Source organism: Entelurus aequoreus, linkage group LG01 (genome assembly GCF_033978785.1).
Source record: "Entelurus aequoreus isolate RoL-2023_Sb linkage group LG01, RoL_Eaeq_v1.1, whole genome shotgun sequence".
Lineage (NCBI taxonomy): Eukaryota > Metazoa > Chordata > Actinopteri > Syngnathiformes > Syngnathidae > Entelurus > Entelurus aequoreus.
The window spans coordinates 50,024,368-50,049,988 of record NC_084731.1 but is presented as its reverse complement, the minus strand read 5'-3'; the positions used below and the strand labels follow the sequence as shown (position 1 = coordinate 50,049,988).

Below are 25,621 nucleotides of genomic sequence, written 5' to 3'. Positions count from 1 at the left end.
ATGTTGGCGGTGATCTTCCAGGTTTCTGAACTGTAGAGTAAGGTGGATTTGACGTTTGAGTTGAAGATTTGCAGTTTGGTCTTGATTGATATGTTTTTTGCTTTCCAGATTTTATTTAGGATAGTGAATATGGTCCTTGCTTTTTCAAATCTGGCACTGACATCCTCCTCCGTCCACAGCAATAATGCTTCCTAGGTATGTAAAGGTGTCAACCTCATCTAACTGGTTATGATCAATGTTTATTGGGGAGTTGTTCTTGTTGTTGATACGCATTAACTTAGTTTTTGATGTGTTGATTTTGAGTCCAAGCGAAGCAGCTGTTGTTTCTAGTTTGCATGATTTCTCCTGCATATGTTGGTGTGTGTGTGCTAGGAGTGCTAAATCCTCAGCAAAATCCAGGTCTTCCAACTGCTCGGTCAGACTCCACTGTACGCCGGTTCGGTTATTGCTTGTTGTTTGTGTCATGGTCCAGTCTATACAGAGGATGAACAGGAAGGGCGAGAACATGCATCCCTGCCACACCCAAGTCAGGACCTCGAAGGGCTCTGACAGGCAGCCTTCATGGAGGACACAACACTGCATCCCTCGGTAGGTGTTCTTGATAAGGTTAATCAACTTTGGGGGAATGCCATAGTGAGCCATCACTCTTCATAGCATCTCCCGATCCACACTGTCAAAAGCCTTGTCAAAATCAATGAAGTTGACATAGATAGGAGAGATCCATTCAATTGACGGTTCAATGATAATCCTGAGTGTGGCTATTTGATCTGCACAGGATCGGTTGTTCCTGAAACCAGCCTGGTTTTCCCTCAGTTTCCCATCGACTGCCTTTTGAATTCTCTCCAGTAGGATGCGGTTGAGCACCTTCCCTAGCGATGAAAGCAGCATTATGCCTTTGTAGTTCTTGCACTCCCTGAGGTCTCCTTTCTCCAGTCTGATGGCACAGATGCCATCCTCCCAGATGGTTTGCATGAGTTGGTAGAGCATGCTGGTGGAGGTTTCGATGTCTGCCTGTAGGGCTTCAGCTGGGATCTCATCCGGCCCCTCTGCCTTGCCTCCTCTCAGGGCCCTGATGGCCATCCTGATTTCTGTCTTGGTGGGAGGGTTGCAGTTTATTCCCAACAGGTCTGTGGCTGGTGGGATCTCTGCTGTCAGTTGGGGTGGTTGTCTATTGAGCAGTTCTCTAAAGTGTTCTGTCCATCTCTTTAGTTGGTCCTCCTTGGTTGTGAGTAGTGTACCCTGTGTGTTTTTAATGTGTGATTGTGACTGTTGAAACTTGCCTATGAGTTTTTTTGTAGTTATGTAAAGTTCTTTGAGATTGTTTTTCCCTGCTGCCTCCTCTGCCTGTTGTGCCAAATCCTCAATGAACTTCTTTTTGTCCTTTCTGACACTTTTCTTCACTTCTTTGTTTGCTGCTTCATATTCTTTCTGTGCTGTGGCCTTTGTTGCTCTGGTTTTGCTTCTGTTTAGTACCTCCTTTTTTTCCCTTCTCTCACCTACTTTCTTGAACGTTTCCATGGAAAGCCACGGTTTGTTATTTCCCTTTCTTCTCCCAACCACTTCTTGACATGTCTCTTTCCATATTGTTTTCAGACTATTCCATTTATCCTCCACTGATGTAAGAGTTTCTTGCAGACCTTGTAGTGCTTGGAAGCGGTTGTGTAGTGTAACTTTGTACAGTTCTGATGTTCCTATATCATGAAATTGCTGTCTGTTGAATTTGACTCTTCCTTCTCTATGTGTTGTGCGTTTTAATTTCAGCTGGATTTTGGCTGTAAGTAGGTGATGGTCTGATCCAGCGTCAGCTCCCCTTTTCACTCTGACATCCAGCAATGAGCGTCTAAACTTTTGGCTAATGCGGATGTGGTCGATTTGGTTTTCTGTTACATGGTCAGCAGACACCCAGGTTGCTTTATGCACATCCTTGTGTTGGAAAATTGTCCCACCAATGACCAAGCTGTTGTCTGCACAAACTGCTGCAAATCTTTCTCCGTTTTCATTCATGGTTCCTAGTCCTTGTCTTCCCATGTTCAATTCATAGCCATTGTTGTTTCCTTCCAACTTTGCGTTCATGTCTCCCATCAGAATCATGATGTCCTTTCCTTTTTTGGTCTCAAGTATGTGATATAGTTGGTTGTAGAAATTATCTTTGCTTTCATCGTCTGCGTCGTTAGTGGGAGCGTAGCATTGTACTACGTGGAGGTTTATTTTCTTGTGTGTTGTTTGGAATTTGGCTGTGATAATCCTCAAATTGACGGGTTCCCAGCTGATGAGGGCCCTCTGTGCCTCTGTGGAGAGCATGAACGCAACTCCCTCTGTGTGTGATGCCAAATTTTCTGGGTGTCCAGAGTACAGTATGGATTTGCCGCCCGCCAACTTGACCTGCCCTGACTGGAGCCATCTGGTTTTACACAGACCAAGGAGAGATAGTTTGTACCTCCTCATCTCCTCCGCGATTACTGCCGTCTTTCCGGCTGCATACATAGTTCTCACGTTCCATGTAGCAATGTTTTTGGGTCGTCTAGGGTTCAGAAGCTTCGGACGCACTGTCTCCTTACGGTTTTCCATGTACACCGTCATTTGCTCTTTAGTGTGGGGCACTGAAGAGGCTTCCTTTCCAAGACGTTGGGGTTTTAAGTTTTTCATCAATGTTTCTGTAGCATAAGATATTTTTTACAGGTTTGGGTTGCTAGCCCAAAGCCCAACCTTCCACCAGTACTGGCTTCCGGAGTTTTTGGAGTCGATTTGTTAGTGCCCTTCCCCTAACTTATTGTTTTCCAGGCAATGGATTACAGTCTCATACCACGTGAGACCAGACCGGTTTTGGGTCGTGTACAAGCTGCCCCGGCACGTCAAGCCCAACCAACTCCTGTTACTGTGTAATGAAAAGTTGCATTTAAGGCGAGCATTTACAAAAATTTCGGTTCGGTACGTACCTCGGTTTAGAGGTCACGGTTCGGTTCATTTCCCGTACAGTAAAAAAACAAAAAAAATAAATGTTTTGGTTATTTATTTACCAAATTTGTAAACAATATATTTATCCTTTTAACCTTGTGAAGACTATAAGCATAATCATAGACTATCAGCTGAATTTTAAAAGTCACATTAAGAAAATGTGTAAAACCCTGAAGGCAAACCTAGGCTGTTTTAAGATTATAAGACACTGCTTAACTCTTAGCTGTGCTTTTACTTTTATGAATGCAGTGATTCTGTCACACATATCTTATGGCTTAACCACATGGTCCCAGGCACACCAGTCATCAATCAAGACCATTGAGTGTCTTTATAACCGCGCCTTGAAAGTTCTACACAAGAAGAGTATACGATATCATCATTGCCAAATTTTAACCAAATACAATATTTTAAGTTTTACCAATTTTATTTTGTTACACACAGTCAAACTGGTTTTTAAATGCTTGCATAACTCTGCTCCCCAATTGCTCTGCAAGGCAATTACAAGACTGCAAAGTGGTACCAGATCTACCACCCGAGCAGTGTCAAAAGGCAACTGTTGTGTTCCATTCCGTAGAACATCTTTTGCCCAGACTGCCTTTTCAATAAAAGGACCACAACTATGGAACTTTTTACCGGACACTTTGAAAAGTATACCTGCACTTGTCACTTTCAAAAAACAAACAAAATTATGGCTAGTTGAGCAACAATCGTGTTCCCATGTTTAGTTTTTACTCATTTTTACTAATTGGTTTTTATCTAGTCTGCACTTTGTCTGTGTTATTATTATTATTATTGGCTTTTATCTAGTTTGCACTTTGTCTGTGTTATTACTATTATCATTATTATCAATTCATTCTATTTTTTATTTTCCTATTTTAATGATGTTGGATCTGTGTTGTTGTTGTTGGGGACAAGTGTTGTAAATTAGCTTTGGCTACAAACACTGTGATGCATGCATCCGATAACTGTTTCAGATGTCTATGTTTTTGTATCTGTCCCTATTACAAATAAACCTCTATAATAATAATAATTCTGCCCACGTTAATCAACATTAAACTGCCTCAAGTTGTTGCTCAGATTAAATAGAATGACAAAACTTTTCTTCTACATATAAAAAGTGCAACATTAAACAGTTTCAAGTCAACTCATCATGCTTGATTTGTTACAGCATTTGAGAAGCCTGTAGTTGATTTTTATTATGTAAATGTTTTTATATTTTTATCAACATGTGATAACAGGGACCCTGCAATTCAAAACTAGGCTGCTACATTACTAATGATTGTTATGTATTAAATGTAACTATTAGGGCTGCGAATATTTGGGTGTCCCACGATTCGATTCAATATCGATTCTTGGGGTCACGATTCGATTCAAAATCAATTTTTTTTTTTCGATTCAACGCGATTCTCGATTCAAAAACGATATTTTCCCGATTCAAAACGATTCTCTATTCATTCAATACATAGGATTTCAGGGAAGTGGTTGGGGGCATGGTTAAGAGGGGAGGAGTATATTAACAGCTAGAATTCACCAAGTCAAGTATTTCATATATATATATATATATATATATATATATATATATATATATATATATATATATATATATATATATATATATATATATATATATATATATATATATATATTTATATATATATATTTATATATATATATATATATATATATATATATATATATATATATATATATATATATATATATATATATATATATATATCCTGAAAATATGCAAACAAAACTGTGTTTAGATAATTGATACTTCAAACTTGCATAAATAAATCTTAAGGAATATAACATAACTTGGCTTCTGACAGCTTCAAAATGTAATGAATAAAATGCTAAAGTTGTTGATAAACAAGCAATATTTTAATAATTAAATATGGTCATATTAAATGAATTATTATGATCATTTAAAATTAATTATTTCAAATATGTTTATTTTAATGTATAATTCTATGGCTGGATGTAATAAGGAGTCAGAAAAAATATAAATACAATTAATTTTGATGTTTTTAGCAAAATATAGTAAAAATGTATTTAGTTTTTAAAAAAAAAAAATATATATATATTTATTTTTAGGTAAGATAATAATACAATTTATCTCTAGTCTGGATGATTTAGTTCTTGTCACCCTGTTGTCCTCCCGTCTCTTCCTCGAGGATGGCTCCATGAGCTGGGCAAACGCCTGGAGATGCCCTACGTCAACAACACGGTCTGCGGCCCGTCGGTGCGCAGCTCGTACATCGCCGCCCTCTACTTCACCCTCAGCAGCCTGACCAGCGTCGACTTTGGCAACGTGTGCGCCAACACGGACGCCGAGAAGATCTTCTCCATCTGAACCATGCTCATCGGCGGTATGCCAGACGCCTCGTATGGAATAACGTGATTGGGCAGGCACGCTGTTTATATCGTGGGAAAGCGGACGTGAAAACAGGCTGTCCTCACTCAGGTCCGCATGGAGCTGGAGGGGGCGTGGCCTCCAGCTCCGGCTGAAAATCGGGAGATTTTCGGGAGAATATTTGTCCCGGGAGGTTTTCGGGAGAGGCGCTGAATTTCGGGAGTCTCCCGGAAAATTCGGGAGGGTTGGCAAGTATGCCCACACCCCTAGTAACTATAGCTGAAAAAATAGTACAATAGCAATAGGAGAGACTATTCATCCCTGAATACCACGGAGTTCATGTAGGCTTAATGATGCAGTTACATTACACACACACACACACCGCAAAATGAGCTAACGTTATGCTAAAAGCTAATTAGCCTTCACCTCAAGCCAGGACTGCGAGTGAGCTGAGCTGCAGTTTGTTTCTAGAACGTCAACGGGCTCATAGTGATGTAACTATTGGTTGACTGGGAGGTGTTTATTTTAATTTGGGGAGAGTCCGCTGCCTGATGCTCACCTGCTAAACACCTATCTGCTAACCCCACCGCAGAAGCACTGACTCCATGCGCTCTGAATACGCACTGCTGATTGGCTGTTACCGCTATGGTTGTAACCAATCAGATGGTTGTGTGGGTGGGACAATGCTGGGTGCTGTGTAGGAGACAGAGGCAGAAAGCAGAGCAGCTTGTTAAGACTTTAGCTACTTCATATGTTCGTGTGGAAACTCGTTCAGTACACCTCCGAACCGAACCGGAACCCCTGTACCGAAACGGTTCAATACAAATACACGTACCGTTACCCCTATATATATGTCAAAAGTTTACATACACTTGTGAAGGACATAATGTCATGGCTATATTGAGTTTCCAATAATTTCTACAACTCTTATTTTTTTGTGATAGAGTGATTGGAGCACATACTTGTTGGTCACAAAAAACATTCATGAAGTGTGGGTCTTTTATGAATTTATTATGGTCCTACTGAAAATGTGACCAAATCTGCTGGGTCAAAAGTATACATACAGCAATGTTAATATTTGGTTGCATGTCCCTTGGCAAGTTTCACTGCAATGAAGCGCTTTTGGTAGCCATCCAAAAGCTTCTGGCAAGCTTTTGGTTGAATTTTTGACCACTCCTCTTGACAAAATTGGTGCAGTTCAGCTAAATTTGTTGGTTTTCTGACATTAACTTGTTTCTTCAGCATTGTCCACACGTTTAAGTCAGGAATTGGGGAAGGCCATTCTAAAACCTTAATTCTAGCCTGATTTAGCCATTCCTTTACCACTTGACGTGTGTTTGGGGTCATTGTCCTGTTGGAACACCCAACTGCGCCCATGACCCAACCTCCGGGCTGATGATTTTAGGTTGTCCTGAAGAATTTGGAGGTAATCCTCCTTTTTCATTGTCCCATTTACTCTCTGTAAAGCACCAGTTCCATTGGCAGGCCCAGAGCATAATACTACCACCACCAAGCTTGACTGTAGGAATGGTGCAAATAGTGTATAACTAATAACTTCAGTGCAGTGGAATCCATAAACTTTAAGAAAAGAAGATATAAACAAAACAGTTTTAGAAAAGCTACCAAGTAATTACTGTTATTTGCTCAAGTAGCAACAATTAAATACAGAGAAAAGCAAGCTGTGCATCAAGTATAGAGGTGTTATCAACTTAACAATGAAGATGTTTAATTCATTCACGTCCACAACTGGCTGCAGTAGTGCCGGTGCTTTTCACACAGCTTTATGGCGCCAAGTAGTCATCATTTTTGCAAAAAAAAACTAAATGTTGGGCTCTGTATTTTGGAGTAAGTTTGGTAGTTTGAGGTGGCCTTGTGTCCCGCAGTCCAGTACAAAAATGGCCCTAGGAGGGTGCACCGTGCAGGGCTGCCATTTATAGAGTGCTGGCCCCTCGCTGGCATGGCTCGATGGATTTCAGCTTTTCTTCTCAATGACAGAATCTTAGTCACGTTGCGCTAATTTATGCGACTTTGCGCATTTAAAGTCTGTTGTTAGTGCAAATCTATAGATTGTTTACTTACGCGTACCCAAAAGTGGTGCGGTAAAAGTTTGAATTCGATCGGCTATTCCGTTGTCTCTTTTTATGCTTTGCAGCAGCACCCGAATGAATGTTTCAGCGCGTCGTGTCATATTTACAACGGTCAGATGGATAAAAAAAAATTGCGGATAGCACTATCACTAGTCCAGAATTTTAACAATATACATCTCTATTCAGGGGAGCGTTGTTTAACTATTTCGGTGCTGTCTGCCATGTTGCTCTGTTGTTGTCGACAGTCGCAAATGTTAGTCTCGTTATACGTCCGCACGGAATTCTCGCAGGATTAGAACGGCTATATTTTATAACAGATCTCCAGTCAACCGATTCATGGCTTTCCAATCGGACATCGAGTTATTCATACTATATATAGATCGAGCCAGAGGCTTACCAAACAATGTATTCATATCTCCAAAGACTCTATAGCATTTATAAGTCTTTTTTGGGGAGGTATATATACCCTGGGCTTGATACCGTAAATGTTGATACCATTACACCCCTAGTTATTATAATTCCATGTTTTATCCTTCTTGGTCAATACTGCAAATCCCAGATTCTTTATTTTCATCTACATTCTGTGTGTCATATTCAGTGAAAAACTAAAAATAATTTCCGTTTTTTTAAATGGTCTGTCACAACGTTTAACTTTTTAGCATTTTATCAGACATTATTGTGAGTTTTTGTATCATACAACTAGGGCTGCAACTAACGATTAATTTGATAATCGATTAATCTGTCGATTATTACTTCGATTAATAATCGGATAAAAGAGAAACTACATTTCTATCCTTTCCAGTATTTTATTGAAAAAAAAACAGCTTACTGGCACCATACTTATTTTGATTATTGTTTCTCAGCTGTTTGTACATGTTGCAGTTTATAAATAAAGGTTTATTAAAAAAAAAAAAAATTGCCTCTGTGCATGCGCATAGCATAGATCCAATGAATCGATGACTAACAACTATTTTTATAATCGATTTCAATCGATTTAATCGATTAGTTGTTGCAGTCTACATACAACATATGTACATACGCACAGACCGGCCGCCAGACGCATTTTTTTCTATAAATGTGGCCCCGGATTAAAATAATTGCCCAGCTAAGGGGATGTGGTTTGAATTGTCTTCTGTTTACTTAAAACCTGTCATGTTTATATTTTAGTTGACATTAGCTGTACGCTGTACGGTTAAAACCAAACAGCAGAGAATAATCGATTATTCATTTAGAATAAATAAAACCTCAATTTCAATTTGCGTCAATAAATCATTTGTGTGGCGACGAAAAGAAGAGTTTTTGTTTTCATTTTCATTTTAATAATGCACATATGCTAAGAAGGCTATTTCAATGTTGATGTGTATTTATTACAAAATGAAAGAAGGTTATGGCAAGCAGAATTTTAATTTTAGGTATTTTCCCTATAATACACATTGTAATTAAGTTTGTTTTATTCGATTAAACAAAAAAAACTAATCAATATTACTCGATTACTGAAATAATCAATAGCCATAGCCCATGTTAAACCACAGATTTGTTTTGTTGATGTGCCATTTCTGTCAGTGGTGCTGGAGATTATATGAAATGACTGTTGTGTGGCAAACTCGTAAAGATCCCTGTCACAAAACACTTGCGGTGTCAATGTTGTGCAGACATCAAGAAGATGCCTTTGGGTAAACTCAGTAAGATGCAGATTGCTAAAGGCTTTGAGGTACTGGAGGAGATTGAAGCAGCCATGAACCAAAAAAGAAGCAAAAGTTCCCGCCTTGAAGAGCTTTCCTCAAAGTTCTTTACCACGATCCCACATAACTTTGGGCGTACCAGACCGCCGACCATTGATAGCAAAGAAATTGTGGAAAACAAGAAAGAAATGCTTATGGTAAGAATTTGAAGGATTTTTAAAACTTAATTGGCTATTCTTTCAGTGTTGTCGTGCTCATTTTTTGCAATGCTCGTGTAGGTGCTGGCTGATATTGAGCTGGCCCAGACTTTGAAGTCAGAGACAGAGAAGGCCCAGGAAGCGATGGTAGAGACGGTTCCTCACCCCTTGGACCAGGACTATAGTTCTCTCAAGTGCAAGCTCTCTCTAATGGACAAAACCACGGCCACGTACAAGGTATTGGTACATAAGTGTAGTGCAATCATTACAAATCATTAACATAATATGTCCGATATATATAAAGATAATAGAAAAGTACCTGTCAGAAACGGCCGGATATACGAAGCCCAAAATCATCAACGTTTGGGAAGTTGACAGAGAGACCGAGGTAGGAGCTTTGTCAGATAATAAAAGATGTAGGTCATGTTGGAGCATATAAAAGCATTTACTCATTGCACAATGCAGGGGCAACGTTTTAAAGAGAACGACTCTCTGGAAAACCGCCGTCTGTTGTGGCATGGCACAAACATAGCAGTTGTGGCCGCTATCCTTAAGAGTGGCCTGAGGATAATGCCCCATTCGGGCGGTCGTGTTGGTCGAGGTATCTACTTTGCATCAGAAAACAGCAAGTCAGCAAGTTATGGTAAGCCTGGACTAATGCTTAGCTGTAAATATATGGCCTGCAAGCCCAGCAATAATGCCAAATTATGTTTTTCTTTGTCCTTTTATTTTTAAGTGCGCACCTCGAAGAACACTGGCGTTATGTTTCTGAGTGAAGTGGCCCTTGGGAGAGAACATACCATCACCGAAGACAACTCATCCTTGCGTATGGCTCCAGCTGGATATGATAGCGTAGTTGCACGGGGACGAGTGGAACCAGGTAATTCAGTGGGGGAAATACATCTCAGTGTTGTGGGAGTGGGAAAATACATCTCAGTGTTGTGGGAGAGCCTTTTTGCACCAACAGACATACAAGTCCTGAAGTATTTGGACAGGGGTAGTGTTTTAATGATCATGCTTAACAAGTCATATGAATGTACATCACATGTTTACATTTGCACGATCAGCATGTCCCAAAAGAAGAAGAAAGAAATGAACTTATTTATCCCCACCCTACGTACCATGTTACCAATTTTCTAATGCACGAGTACCTCAACCTCCTAAACAGCACAATTTTAACATATAACATGTATTATAAAAATAAAAACAAACTTTATATAAGAAGTACTGGAATAAATACTGTATAAAAACATTATATAATGTAACATTAACAACTACAGTAGTTGTTGTTGTTGTTGTCTTTCCGTCCTATCCCCCTCTTGTCCCCGCAATTTCCCTCTTTGTCTTCCTTGTTGGCTTATTTCTATTCCCTCCTGCTCTGGTCCGGCTGCGGCAAACATTAAATAAATCAATTTAGTAAAGTCAACTACAAATAAGGCAACAAGAGAAGTATCCCCCACTTCTCTTTTGTAAAGGAAATCTGTACAGCAGATATGGGCATCTACATCAACAATATGATTTGCCTGAGTGGCTGAACAGGACAAAAAAAACAACAGTATTCACAGAATATGTAATAATAATGTAAAATGCAGAGAGCAATTTCACCACACCTAGTGTGTATGTGATTATCAGTGGTACTTTAACTTTAACTTTAAATAATGTACAGCATTTACCTTGAAGAGGAGACTTTTACAGTATCCCCTTCCAGCTGCTTCTTCGTCAAACACACCATCAGCAGCTTGTTTATTTCATCATGAATACATGCTCAATCATGTTTCGGATGATTTATTTTTTTTAATTCAATGAATATCATCTACTTCTACCTCTCCTTTCTTCCTTACCATGGTTTGAATACACAGATATGTCGATGTATGGTTCACTGACATTTGCGACGCAAACTCATGACGGGGATGCTTGCAACTTTAAGCATAACAATTAGCTGAGAGACAGCTCTACTTAAAACAGCCATATGTAATAATCTGGCCAGAAATTGTACTGCAATCTTGGTCAAAATTCTGTAGTCCCCTCCCCCTCTCCTTGACCGAGGTTGCCAGATATGCAGCCAATCCAGCTCGATCGACTGGGCCACTCCAAGGAACTTCAAACTTCCACTGCCTCTTACTAGGGGTTAAGGTACTGGGACCATAATAGCTGAAGCGTGTTGTCAATAACAAATCTCTAACCAACACATTTTACACAGAAATTAGGCTTTTTTCAGGAAGAAGTATGCCATGCCTGCGTACAATATCACAACAAATAGCAATCATATGGTTATTGTCAGTACTATCAGAAAACAAAGACTAAAACAAAGCACGACCAACGCTAGCGATGGTTATACTGGTGAAAATAAGTAGAGCATGCTTAGCAGCCTAATGTACACCCAAAATTAAAGAAGCTATATTTTACCAAGGTATACCTATAGGCTACTGTTTCAGATTGCCATATAACTTGGTACATATAGTCCACAATATGGAAACACGAATGAGGAATTATTTTATCATGTGATAAAAATTTCCTCAGCGTATCAGCATATTGAGAACGAAATAGGCACTGACACTACCCATATCAACATAGGTTTTATTTGTCGAAAATATATTTTGCCCTGTCCGTTGGATTACACACCGACATACAGGTTAACAGGCATGTATTTCCCCCGTTAGCCTATGTCGATGTGTCATTGACCGAGCTAGCATGCTAAGCATTCGTTGCACGAACATACTAGCTTTGTTAGACAAGATCATAGACTGTATTGGACAATATAGTTTACATATGAAATGTCAATTTATATTTATTACAAGTAATAAGAAAACATAAATGCCTTACTTACCTATCAAGGAAGAAATGAGCAAGTTTGGCGTCAGGTCCTGTCCCGCCTGCTGTTTGTACTAAATGACTGTCAGAGCACACTTCAGTCAAGGTCCATCATTAAGTTTGCAGACGACTCGGTCATAGTCAGCCTCCTGCAGGACAAAGAGTCAGACCACGGTCCTGTTCCGGAGAACTTCATCAAATGGTGTGATGATTGGTACCTGGAGCTTAATGGCGATAAAACAAAGGAGATGTACATTGACTTTCGCCGTGATCCCCCTGCCAAAGCACCCATTCTCATTAATGACTCTGCTGTTGAGATAGTTAGTGAATACAAGTATCTAGTTATAATTTTGGACAATAAATTGACCTTTGACGCCAACACTGACCGTATTTGCAAGAAGGCCAATCAGAGGCTGTTTTTTTTTTGTTGAGGAAACTGAGGGGCTTTCAGGTTGATGGGACACTGATGGGGATGTTCTATTCATCTTGTATCGAGTCTATCTTTACTTATTCCATAATTTCCTGGTTTGGTAACCTCAGTGTGGCCAATAAAAACAGACTAGGTGGTATAATCAAGGTATGCCAAAAGACCATAAGCACTACCTTGAAACTCCTGAACCAGATCTAGCAGGCCAGAGTCATCCAGAAGGCAAAGGCCATTCTGGTCAACACTCAGCACCCTCTCTTCTCAGAGTTTAGACTCTTGCCCTAAGGATGCAGGTACGCCCCTAGTAATAGGAAGGCCAAAAACAGATACACAAGATCATTTGTTCCCTCAGCTGTTGACTTTACAAATGGCGGATGCATGACGAAAAAAATAGATTTTAAATAGATTCGGGCGGGTGGCGGTTGAACCAATTCACAAAAAAAAATACATAGTTAAATGTTGTTGCCCACATACGAAAAACGAGCAGCACTCCTTGAAACAGGCAATTATTCATCAGGCACTGCTGCAGCTGTCACGCCAAATTTCTTCCCCCCTACAAAACCCCTCCCCCCATTTAATTCCGGGGCTGCGTCCAATAAATTCACAAAGTTGCCGGGGGTCCTTAACCCGCACGCGACTGTGCTGTTTCGCGCCTGTACAAAAAAAAAAACAATAATCGATTTCTTCAGATTGCAGCAGCTGTTAAAGACGAAGTATCCTTCCAGCGACAGGCAGTCAAAGCCGGAGTGCTATCGATCGCTGTCAATGACGTAAGAGGAAACATGACCACAGAAGTAAATGGGGGGGGGGGGGCAATAGGATGGCAACACCGGCTGCAAACGTGGTACGTGACAAACTAAAAAAGGGAATACTAAAGACCAGGGGAAAAAAATAACAATAATAGTCAACACTTTCTTAATGGAAATGACAATAATATTATAATAATGATAAATAATATTATCACGCATTAATATCTCTTAGCCTCTAATGCATGGCCAAGAGATATTAATGCGTGGCACGCATTGAATGTCTCTGCTGCATTGGATCAGTCTCCTTTCTGCCTTGCATCGTCTATATTAGATCTATAACAACGGTCGGGTGGCGGGCGGTTGTGGTTTTGATAAAATGTTAGTTCGGGTGGTGGCGGGTGGATGACGACTTTTGTGATGCGGTTGCGGATGAAATAATTGCCTATCCGCGCATCTCTAATTTGTACCTTGTTTTCACTGTTGTACCTTGTTTTTAATGACTACTGCTGCAAACCAAATTGCCCCTCGGGACAATAAAGATTTTCTAAGTCTAAGTCCAAGATTAAAAAATCTTCTCCGCCTTCAATCCCCGATACAAATCCTTGTTTTAATCCTGGCTTCGTCATGAATACATTGAGAATTGTAACGACACCTTTTAGATTTACTAAGGTCTGACATGTTTTGTAACCTTACCAGTGGCAGTAGCTAGACAAAGATGGCGGTGCGTAACTGGCAACTTGGATGTGACATATTCACAGACTTTCTAATTGGTCAAACAGTAGAGGGTGGAACATCAAAATGAAAACAATAACAAGATTTTGGGGCTGTAAATCAAATTTTTAAATGAGCTGAACTACTGTTATCAGTTATAGAGGTATTGAAAAAGAACATGATTTATAAATGCCTTTTGATATGTCAGGGCCATTTAATGATGACTTGACATGGAATTATTACATATGGCTCCTTTAAGTTGAGGTACTGCTGTAGTGAAAAAAGGATAAATATGTGTAATACCCTTGTTAACACTGGTTGGTTCCGGACCTCACCGCGGTAAATAAATGTCCACGAAGTTGTAGTTATTAATTATAAATCAAATATTTTCATAGCTAGAGCATAAAAAAATGTTTACGACCTTCAAAATACGTTTATAACATTATGAGAGCTCGCTAGACATGGAATGACACCCAAATAGTCACCTTTACACTCAATCCAATATGGTATACTGCTTGAGTGCTAAGGCTGAGCCAATCAGTGGCCACGATACTGAACAGCGCGCTCTGATTGGTTTGGTCTTATCTAATGGCCAATGCTACTATAACATTGATATTTGTAGTCATTCTAGACATGTTAATGCTTTAAAATGCTTAATTTAGGTTGAAAATACGAATAGGATATGCTTTTAAAAAAACCTGCATTAGAGTGAAGACGCAAACTTAGAAGCGTGATTGGGCAAAGGACGTTGTATGTACCGTAATTTCCGTGATAAATAATTATAAACCACTCCACCCACCTAATATTTTAAAAACATTTATTTTGTACATATATTTGCCGGACAAGTCTATAATCCGCAGGTGTACACATTAAAACATGAACTATTTACAAAAGGGCTTGTGTTCATTCACAAATTTAACAAAATACAGTGCCTGGAAAACGCATAAAGTAGCCCACCAGGGCATGGCCTTTGTCCTCCAGGAACAGGTAAAGTTGTCACAGAAGGGCGAGATGGGCTTTATAGAGCAATGTTTTTCAACCACGGTGCCGCGGCACACTAGTGTGCCGTGAGATGATCTAATTTCACCTATTTGGGTTAAAAATATTTTTTGCAAACCAGTAATTATAGTCTGCAAATTATGTGTTGTTGTTGAGTGTCGGTGCTGTCGGTAGAGTAACCGTGTAATACTCTTCCATAGCAGTAGGTGGCAGCCGGTAGCTAATTGCTTTGTAGATGTCGGAAACAGCGGGAGGCAGCGTGCAGGTAAAAAGGTGTCTAATGCTTAAACCAAAAATAATCAACAGGTGAGTGCCCTTAAGAAAAGGCATTGAAGCTTAGGGAAGGCCATGCAGAACGAAACTAAAACTGAACTAGCTACAAAGTAAACAAAAACACAATGCTGGACGACAGCAAAGACTTACTGTGGAGCAAAGACGGCGTCCACAATGTACATCTGAACATGACATGACAATCAACAATGTCCGCACAAAGAAGGATAAAAACAACTGAAATATTATTGATGGCTAAAACAAAGTATTTGCGGGAAATATCGCCCAAAGGAAGACATGAAACTGCTACAGGAAATACCAAAAAAAGAGAAAAAGCTACCAAAATAGGAGCGCAAGACAAGAACTAAAACACTACACACAGGAAAACAGCAAAACACTCAAAATAAGTCATGGCGTGATGTGACAGGTCGTGACAGTACACCTACTTTGAGACAAGAGCTATAGTGATGCATGGTTGGTTATGGTTTAAATTCATATCCAACAATGCGACGACTTTCTACTGTCAACTGAGTTTTATTTTTTAATGATTTCTGCTGGTGGTGTGCCTCCGAATTTTTTCAATGCATAAAATGTGCCTTGGCTCAAAAAAGGTTGAAAAACACTGTTATAGAGGATGACCACAATGCTGCTTAGTGGGGCGGCGTGGCTTGGTTGGTAAAGTGGCCGTGCCAGCAACATGAGGGTTCCAGTTTTGATCCGCGCTTTCGCCATCCTAGTCACTGCCGTTGTGTCCTTGGGCAAGACACTTCACCCACCTGCTCCAACTTAGATAATGGGTTTCACTATTTAATGCGCTTTGAGTCACTTGAGAAAAGCGCTATATAAATACAATTAACTTCACTTCACGTAATTATCTCCCCCCTCAATAGTAGAATATTATTTTTTATGTTCAAAGATATCATCTGTATCCTTCATGATGGTCGTATCCTGGCTTAAGCGGTTTGGACCAGGCATGCAAACATTGTTAATTGTAATTTTTCCACTTTGTGAGCATTTTACCATATTTAATTTCACTCCCTTTGATGTTTAACTACTGTATATACTGTACACATGCCAGAACACTGCCTCCACCATGTTAGACTCATGATGCAGTATGCTTTGGATGATGAGCTCCTATTCATTTGTTTTTATTCAATGTATCTATAATATATCTTGAATGAAAGAATGGACTGGCAAATTAAGTGGTTGCCAGTTGTCCAAATACTTTTTAGCCACTAAAAATGGAGGTACTCTGCATAAAATGGCTGTGAATTTCTAATTTTAATTGCCATATTTTTGTGAAACCTGCTTAATTATATAATTGGGTCATCACCACCCTTGTGATCGAGATATGTGTTGTTTTTCGTGTAATATTACATTTGTCTTGACTAAAAGATATCAAACAACTCGCGTGTATGTTTCAGATTCCTCTAAAGATGTATGTATCACTCTGGAGGGCAAGAAGGTTGCTGTTCCGCAGGGTAAGCCTATACCACAGCCTGAGTACTCTGAGAGCTACTTCTGCAACAGTGAGTATCTCATCTACAAAGAGAGTCAGTGCTGCCTCCGCTATCTGCTCGAGCTGAATATGTAACGCCAGGAAAAGACGTGCCTACTGTACATGCCTGACTTTGCCTTTTTGTCACATATTCTCCGTTCCTTAAATATATGATGAGGATGCACCGACTCATATAACTGTTGTTATTATGCACAGACATACACTTAATTAATTTGTCATATAATCTCATTAGTTGATTATGCGGGTAAATCTAATGTTGTGGCCGTTGATTGAAGACGATTCCCATTGTATTGTACGTTTGTACAAAGAAATATAACTTTGGTATCCTGAGGCATCCAAAACATTTGTCATGTAAAATGTTTCTATGTAATGATGTGTTTACAGGACAACACAGTAGGAAGTGCGATTATACTAGTAATATCAAAGCACTGGCACTTCTTAAACAGCTACTAACAAATACAAAGAGAGAAACTTGCTATGGGTTGCTATATATATATATATATATATATATATACGTATATACATAGTATTAAAATGAATGTAAAATGTTTCTATGTAACGATGTGTTTACAGGACAACACAGTAGGAAGTGCGATTATACTAGTAATATCAAAGCACTGTCACTTCTTTAACAGCTACTAACAAATACAATACGTATATACATAGTATTACAACGAATGTAATCATGATATCATTTTGACTTGTCTGCTTAAAATGTTGACAAAGGGCACCACCTTGTCTCAGTAGAATGACCAACTTGCTGTGGGCTTTATTTGCACTTTATGACCGAACCAATAAATGTTTGTCCCTCTCAAAGGTTGGTGTGTTTATTTTGTATCCTGACCTTTAATTAAAATAAAATAAAAAACAACATATTTCATGCAAATTACATTTTTTGTATGTGAAAATAATAATACTTATGCATGTTGTTTTTTTGTGAATTGTGTCTGCAGAAAATAGATAGTAATACATTGTCTAATCAACCACTAAATCTACTATAGGGCCTCTAATTACTGCTACTCAAAAAATGGTATAGGTGGGTTGCAATCATGTAACCTGGAGGCACATCCGGGCACTTCTGGGTTTCAGGCGATCGTCTAAGTCCCATTAGGCTACTGTATATTTACCTGAATATGTGGAGATTTAGGCTATTTTTTTTAAAGGTTTAGAGGCAAATATTAAAAGAAATCATAAAAAAATACTTACAATGGGATGGAGTCGATTTTTACACTTTTTCAGAAAAATATTTTTTTAAAGATTTAAACCATTTTATCATTACCAAGAGGTTATACTGCTACCTTACTTCATTTGACACTTACAGTATTTAGAGAAGAAAATATTGGAGGCACATCATGTCTTTACATCTGAGGGGTCCACAAATTAAACATTAATCCATAAAAGTCAACACTAATTTTTGCATAGCTAAGTTCCCTACTTGATTGACATAACGAGTGCCATGCTGCTGTGATCGTGATGCTAATGAGATAAAGGATAACTTTGTGTAATGTGCATTAAAACAAATGAGCGAGTGTAGAGTTTGATCAGAAAATGCCATATTGCTGTTCTGTTCTTGGGTGTTCCAATCGTTCAAATAGAGAGATAGGAAAGCGCTTTCATAGAGTCTCGAAATAAGTGGTTCATAAATGTAATAAAGTCAGGGAAAAAACGAAAGTGTGCCAAAGGAAATGGCTCTTAAAAGTATCTCTTTCATCTTGTGGAATACAATCGGACCATGCTTGTGTCCGCAGGAATCACTTTGTAAAATGTTTGTTTGACATTTGATTTGTTTGAGAAACTTTCTTTGATGCAATTGAGTTTATTCTCTACTATATTAGTAGTGTTTGATAGCAGAACTAAACGTAAAGAAAGGACAAAAGATTGCATTAGATTGTGTTATTTTGTGGTTGCTATGCCATAACTGTAATTACGAAGACCTGCTTGTACAAATAAACTAACCTCTGGTTGAGTCCTAGTAATATAAGTGTGATTGTTGGTCCAATCCACTGTATTTTATTTCTTGATTTTCATAACAGAAACTAAAAGCTTAGTTGTTGTGCGTGAAAGCCAAGTGCTTTATTCGACACAGGTGACCACATTATAGCGTCTTCAATGATATTTGTTAGCATCAAGAAAATGTCCTTAATATTATCAATAAACTAGATGAATACATTTCTCGTAGGCTCAACAGCATAAACTATATCTTGATATCGCTAGCAAAGATTCATGCTGAACAACAGGGACACATACGGCTAAATAATGCTACAATCGGAATATACTTCACATCATAAAAACAACTGCAGCGAGACTAATATTTGTAGCTGGAAATCAACTTCAAACAAACTTATATTTTATCTCATTAGCATCACAATCACAGCAGCACATTCAAACAAATACGCTGCTTACCGATGCACAAAAAAGTCCAACATTGTCTTTCACGGATTAATGCTTAATTTGTAGACCTCTCAGACGTAAAAATATGATGTGCATCCAATCTTTTCTTCTCAAAAAACCTAAGTGTCATATGAAGTGAGGTAGCAGTAACCTGTTGGTGATGATAAATGTTTTAATTTTTTTTCTTTAATATTTTTCTTGAGTCTAAAAATCCACTCCATCCCATTTTTAATATTTTTGTTGATATATTTTTTATATTTGCCTCTAAACGTTTCAAAATAAGCCTACATCTGCACAGATTCGGGTAAATGGACAGTAGTCTAATGGGGCGTCGAGCATCTCCTAAAACCCGGAAGTGCCCGGATAAAAGTTAAAGTACCAATAATGGTCACACACACCATGTGTGGTGAGCAGTGTTGGGACTAACGCGTTACAAAGTAACGCCGTTAGTTTCGGCAGTAACTAGTAATCTAACGTGTTATTTTTTATATTCAGTAACATAGTTACTATTACTACATGATGCGTTACTGCGTTATTTTGCGTTATTTTTTATGTAGTATCGGCTAGAAACAGAAGATCTGAGTGTGTTTTATTGGAGAGTTGCAGTGTCGTTCTTCTGAATCTTCCTCTGTCACAAGCCGGAGAGAAGAAAAGAGGCGCGCTCTGTGTGTGTGTGTCTAGGTGTGGGTGTGGGGAGGGGAGGGACACACGTGATCCGCGGTTTGATATGTGTAACTGCTGTGTACCCGTCCCGCCAACAACCAACACACAGGCTGGATTGGATGATGTGGTTCTTTACTGGTAGCTGCAATGAGTGATCAGAACGCACATACACACAATATGTGGTTAGCACCTCTGCTGGTTTCGATGTCATTAGCAGAGTACAGGAAGTCTGTTCAAGTACATAACATGCAATTACAGATGTAACTTAATACAATGGTTTTTAACAGTATACTTTTTTTTGTGTGATTGTATAGTGGTTTTAACTTGCTTTTATCTTTACTGGTATTACAATTAATTCAATACAACATATTTTTAACTTGGTTTTTAACCAACATCATCCTTTTTTATATATTTATGAAATAGAAAAATACAATACAAGACATGACACAAATAATTAAATGGACTTTTAGCACCCTCTAATGGTGTCTAGCGAATATGACAGACCACGTTATTCCCATGTTAAAATGGCGAACAATACAAATTAAAATATGAACGTCTTGACACGTAAAACGCACATAGTGCAACAATTATTACCTGCAATGAGTGATCACAATGCACATACACACAATATGTGGTTAGCACCTCTGCTGGTTTCGATGTCTACAGGAGGAAAATAGTAATAGAGACTTAGACTTCCTTTTTATTGTCATTCAAATTTGAACTGTACAGCAAAGATAAGAACGAAATTTCGTTACATAAGCTCATATACATAATACATCTGACGTGAGCAACAACCAATTCAAAACGAAAATTCCACAACATAGCATTTCAACTGCTGTTAAATAATTGTGTATCTTACAATAAATCTCACGTTAGCTTTAGTGTAATTTATAATATTTTGCAGAGCAATATCAGAACGTGGCTTACCATTAGCAGAGTGCAGGAAGTCTGCTAATAGCTTCCGGTTTGCGGTCATATTTACAGACTTTCAGGTACCAGCAGATGGCGCTATTGGACCTCTCATTGCAAAACAAAACAATATACATATTTTAGCAGGGATTTCACTCAAATAATCAAAGTATTTCTTATACCCGTTACATGTGGAAAAAAAAGAAAAGAAAAAGTTGTTCGCACGTTCAGTCCAAACACAGCGTGGTCATGGCGAGTGGAGTAACGGAATAGCTTCAACGCCCCGCGCCATTTAATCGGTGTGTTTATAGGTGCAGACTCCGTTGTGCAAAACGAGGGTTTTAAACACATGCTGAACGTGCTTGAGCCACGTTACGACATCCCGTCGCGCACCCACTTCAGCAATAAGATTGTGCCAGATCTTTTTGAACAGGAGAAGAAAAAAGTTGTGGATGAACTATCCCGAACATCATCTGTTGCGCTCACGACAGACGGGTGGACGTCCAGGGGAACTATGTGACGATAAGCACTCACTTCATCACAGCAGACTGGCAGATGAGAAGATACGCCCCCTCTACGAGAGTCACCTTGCCCAGGTACTGACACAAGCAGTGGAGGAATGGAAGATAAAGATATCCCAGTCACACGTGATAATGCCAAAAATCAAATAATTGCAGTGAATGAGGCAGGACTGGGACCACAGATACTACTTCTCCTTCTATGCCACATCAATATGGAATGTACTCCCAACAGGTGTAAAAGAAAGGGCATCTCTATCCTCCTTCAAAACCGCACTAAAAGAACACCTCCAGGCAACTTCAACCGTAAACTAACAAACTTCCTTTCACATCCTACCTCCCCGGATTGTAAATAATCAAATGTAAATAATCAAATGTTGATACTTATTCTTATTCTTATGCTCTCTGATCTCTATCTCTATGTCTACTACTTGCTGTACATATCCTACCAAGTCAGTCCTACACTGTTGATGACTGAAGTGTTGATATCAACCAAACCTACCCAGGGCACAGATATTATATATATATATATATATATATATATATATATATATATATATATATATATATATATATATATATATATATATATATATATATATATATATATATATATATGTATATGTATATATATATATATATATATATATATCTGTGCCCTGGACCTCTGGCCAGAGGTCGTGGGAAGCCGCCATGCTTTGAAGATGGTGCAGAGTGTCTGAATCTGTGATTTTTAGGTGTAACTACAAAATGAGCCACAGATCTAGCCCAAAGCACTAGCATGTATGCATTAAAATGCAAACACTTAGCATGTGTGCTAACAATAGCATGATAACAGTCAGCATGTTTCATATACCAATTTATATGACTCAAAGGTGTATAACTGCGGAAATAGAACAAATAAAAGTGTAAAATTAGATGAAAAAGTTAGCAAGTTTAAGTTAGCTTGCTAGCATGCTATCGTTTGCATGCTAACAGTTATCAAGTGTCACATACTAAGTTATTTGACTCTGGGCTAAATGGTTGCAAAACTAGCTCAAACATTTAGAATGCTAATGTTAGCATGCTAGCAAGCTAACGTGAGCATGATAATAGTTAGCTTGTGTCACATACCAAGTTACATGACAGCATATAGGATCGGGTAGTACATATTATTTATCCCACAGTGGGGAAATAATGTGGATGCAGTGCAGATTCAAAAAGTCTACAAAAAAGTATTACAAGTAGTGCGAAAGTCACTAAAGTGCCACACCTCACTGCGCAGTTCCGAATGATTTTAAACCGAAAGGTATTCAAAACACATGAAAACAAGAGGGAAACATTAAACACAAAGGAGGATATAACAGCACAGAGCTGCTGCAACCAGCTGCCACTTCAGCAGCGCCATTTTTTCATACAAAATAATTACGCAGATATGTATGCTCTGAAATGCCAGTGTTTAGATGTTTCTCTGCATGGTGGGCGGTAGGACCCAGGGAAGACTGGGCTCTTGACTATAGGAGACTGTAGAGTGTGTGTCACTTCGAAGGGGGAAAAAAACAATGTGTGACAGTCGGTGCCAAACACTGACTGCACTGACATTACTAGGGGTGATCCTGGGAAGGATCTAAAATCATAACAGAGTCAAAGATCAGCTGCTGTTAACTGGAAATGCACTCATGTGAAGGACTGACCTCTGGAGGGTTTTTGCAGGAGGAATCCACCTTTTGGTTGACAACACTTGAATATCCTCACAAGCGAGGATGATGATTTTGTTCAGCAAAAGGAAGAAAGGATACACACTTGAATCTTTTTATTGGAACCATGTGGAGTTGCAATATTTATCAATATGTCACATTTTTAACCGGGCAACAAGCACACAGTGTATCATGGGTAGGTACTCCTTAATATACTTTAGTTGTGTTTTAAGTGAGGAGGCACACAGTCTGTACATTTAGTTTTGTTCAGTGAGCCTACAGCTTTAAGAACTAATCTCATGTCATTTTCGTTAATATATTATTATGCAAATGTTTATAATTTTTTTTACTAGAGCAAATCATTGTTACTGTACTCCATATTAAATACTGAATAAGCAGAATAGTCAGCAATTGCTGATCATGCTAATTTTACGTTCGATAGTTGTACAAAAACATTTGGTGATCGAGTTTTGCAACCTGGACTCCTTCAAGTATTGCAGATGAAGTTCTAATAACATGTTTAGTCATGCTTTAACAGTGAGTTACCAAAACAATTGTGAAATGAATGAAACCCAAGAAGTTAGCTGACACATTACATCTTAGTGCAGATCTGGATAGGGGAGAGTTTTTTCTTCACTTGCTGCTTTTACAGTTGTAATGGGGCCTAATGGCACCATGACCCACCAGATCCAGTAGGTAGGTTTAAAAAAAAAAAAAAAAAGTGGTTGTTTGTAGGGTTTCTACCTACAAAACTAATTTTTTTAGTCAAACAGGAAGCTTTACCATATGTTGTTTTTGTTGTAGAGGCTCTTGAATTAAATCCCATGTGTAACTCTCCCTAATGGACTGTCTGTTAATTGCATCCTTTCTTTACCGCAGGTCATTCGGCCCTAAAGACGCCAACGGATCAAGTTATAGAAGAATAATGGCAGAGGAATCCGATCACATGATTCCACCAGCCTCGAATCTGACAACTGTTTTATGGGAGCAACATCCTACAGTTCCAGCAGACGTGGGTGTGGTCACAAGCTCTCAGTCGCAGCTCAAAGACCTCGTTGGCTTGTTCTGCATGGTGACGCTTAACCTCATCGCCCTGCTGGCCAACATCGGCGTGATGGTGGCCATAGCCCGCGCTGTGCACCTGAAGAGGTTTGCTTTCGTGTGCCACCTTTGTGCCGTGGACCTGCTGTGCGCCATTCTCCTCATGCCTCTGGGGATCATATCCAGCTCGCCCTTCTTCAGTACGGTGGTGTTTACAGTTCTTGAATGTCAGGTGTACATCTTCCTAAATGTGTTTCTCATCTGTTTGTCCATTCTCACCATCACCGCCATCAGTGTGGAGCGCTATTTCTACATTGTGCACCCCATGCGCTACGAAGTCAAGATGACCATCAATTTAGCAATCGGGGTCATGGTCCTTATCTGGATCAAGTCGGTCCTCTTGGCTTTGTTTACTCTCTTCGGCTGGCCGGCCTATGGAAACCAAAGCTCTATCGCTGCAGCCCACTGCTCTCTCCATGCTAGCCACAGTCACCTTAGAGGTGTGTTTGCAGTGCTCTTCACTGTGCTTTGTTTCCTGGTTCCTTCAGTCATTATCTTTGCCGTTTACTGCTCCGTGTACAGGGTCGCTCGTTCGGCTGCCTTGCAGCAAGTCCCTGCTGTCCCAACCTTGGCCTTTGCAAACCCGCATAAGAATCGGTCAGACTCCATCAGCAGCCAGACCACCATGATCAACACCACCCGCTCTGTGCCCCAGAGACTTTCACCAGAGAGAGCGTTTGGTGGAGGCAAGGCAGCCCTCACTTTGGTGTTCATTGTGGGTCAGTTCTTAGTATGCTGGCTGCCCTACTTCATCTTTCACCTGCAAATGTCTCTGACTGGCTCCATGCGCAGCCCGGGAGACTTAGAAGAGGCGGTCAACTGGCTTGCCTTTTCCTCATTCGCGGTAAACCCGTTCTTCTACGGTTTGCTCAACAAGCAGATCAGAGAGGAGCTGGTCAAATTCCGACGCTACTGCCTGACCCAGCCTGTGGAGTTGGGCGCCTCCAGCCATGAGGGCTCCTTTCAAGAGAACTTCCTTCAGTTCTTTCAGAGAACCACTTGCATTACTGAGAGACGCTCAAGCGGTGCTAACTCTAATCCTAGAAACACTGCTGACCACAGGGTTAGGATCCCCGGATAAATACCATAGGATCCCACATAGACTCTTGCCTTTCTAGGACATTTTTCCATACTATTTTAAAGAGACCCTATTCTACATTTACAACTTTTCAGCTGTGTTTAAAATGTTGTAATTTTGTTCTACATGATGTGAAAGTGTCTTGCTTTCATTTTCCTGCCGCTCTTTTAATGGTGAGAACAGTTGTCACAAGATTTCCACAAGATCCTTTCAGTTTCTTGCATCACAACTTGAGACAGTCCATTTATGGCAAGTTGCCACGGTCCAGTGGTAATCCGGTTAGTTTGTCGTTTTTTTCTTCGAAATGGCAGCCATGAAGTTTTGTTTTAAATTTAAGAATTGTGTATCTAAATCTGAGCAAGGCAGTAATGGGGAGCTAAAGACATGTTGTTCCACTGGACTCCCTCTTTTTTACACAGCTGTTTGTAAACAAAACACAGTTTAATTTCAAATTATTCAATATGCATCCCGATATTCGGCCCGGTTGGTGGAGCGGCTGTTCCAAAAACTTGTTCCAGG

At 39.4% G+C, this 25,621-nt stretch overlaps 2 protein-coding genes across 3 annotated transcripts in view; both read left to right on the top strand.

Moving 5' to 3' along the window:
- parp3 (poly (ADP-ribose) polymerase family, member 3) overlaps positions 1 to 16,934 on the top strand; it is a 37,487-nt gene extending 20,553 nt beyond the window's left edge. For both annotated transcript variants that reach the window (XM_062054185.1, XM_062054191.1), the window contains exons 6-11: positions 9,054 to 9,280; positions 9,362 to 9,517; positions 9,585 to 9,668; positions 9,746 to 9,923; positions 10,017 to 10,160; positions 16,672 to 16,934. In XM_062054185.1, coding sequence (XP_061910169.1) covers positions 9,054 to 9,280; positions 9,362 to 9,517; positions 9,585 to 9,668; positions 9,746 to 9,923; positions 10,017 to 10,160; positions 16,672 to 16,841 — 959 coding nt within the window. In that variant the 3' untranslated portion in view covers positions 16,842 to 16,934. The remainder of the gene's footprint in view (positions 1 to 9,053; positions 9,281 to 9,361; positions 9,518 to 9,584; positions 9,669 to 9,745; positions 9,924 to 10,016; positions 10,161 to 16,671) is intronic.
- A 5,866-nt stretch (positions 16,935 to 22,800) lies between these two features.
- Positions 22,801 to 25,114, top strand: gpr61l (G protein-coupled receptor 61-like). The gene is given in 2 exon segments (XM_062023529.1): positions 22,801 to 23,119; positions 23,803 to 25,114. A coding segment is annotated over 1 exon segment (1,266 nt). The 5' UTR covers positions 22,801 to 23,119; positions 23,803 to 23,848.
- Positions 25,115 to 25,621: the final 507 nt, after the last annotated feature.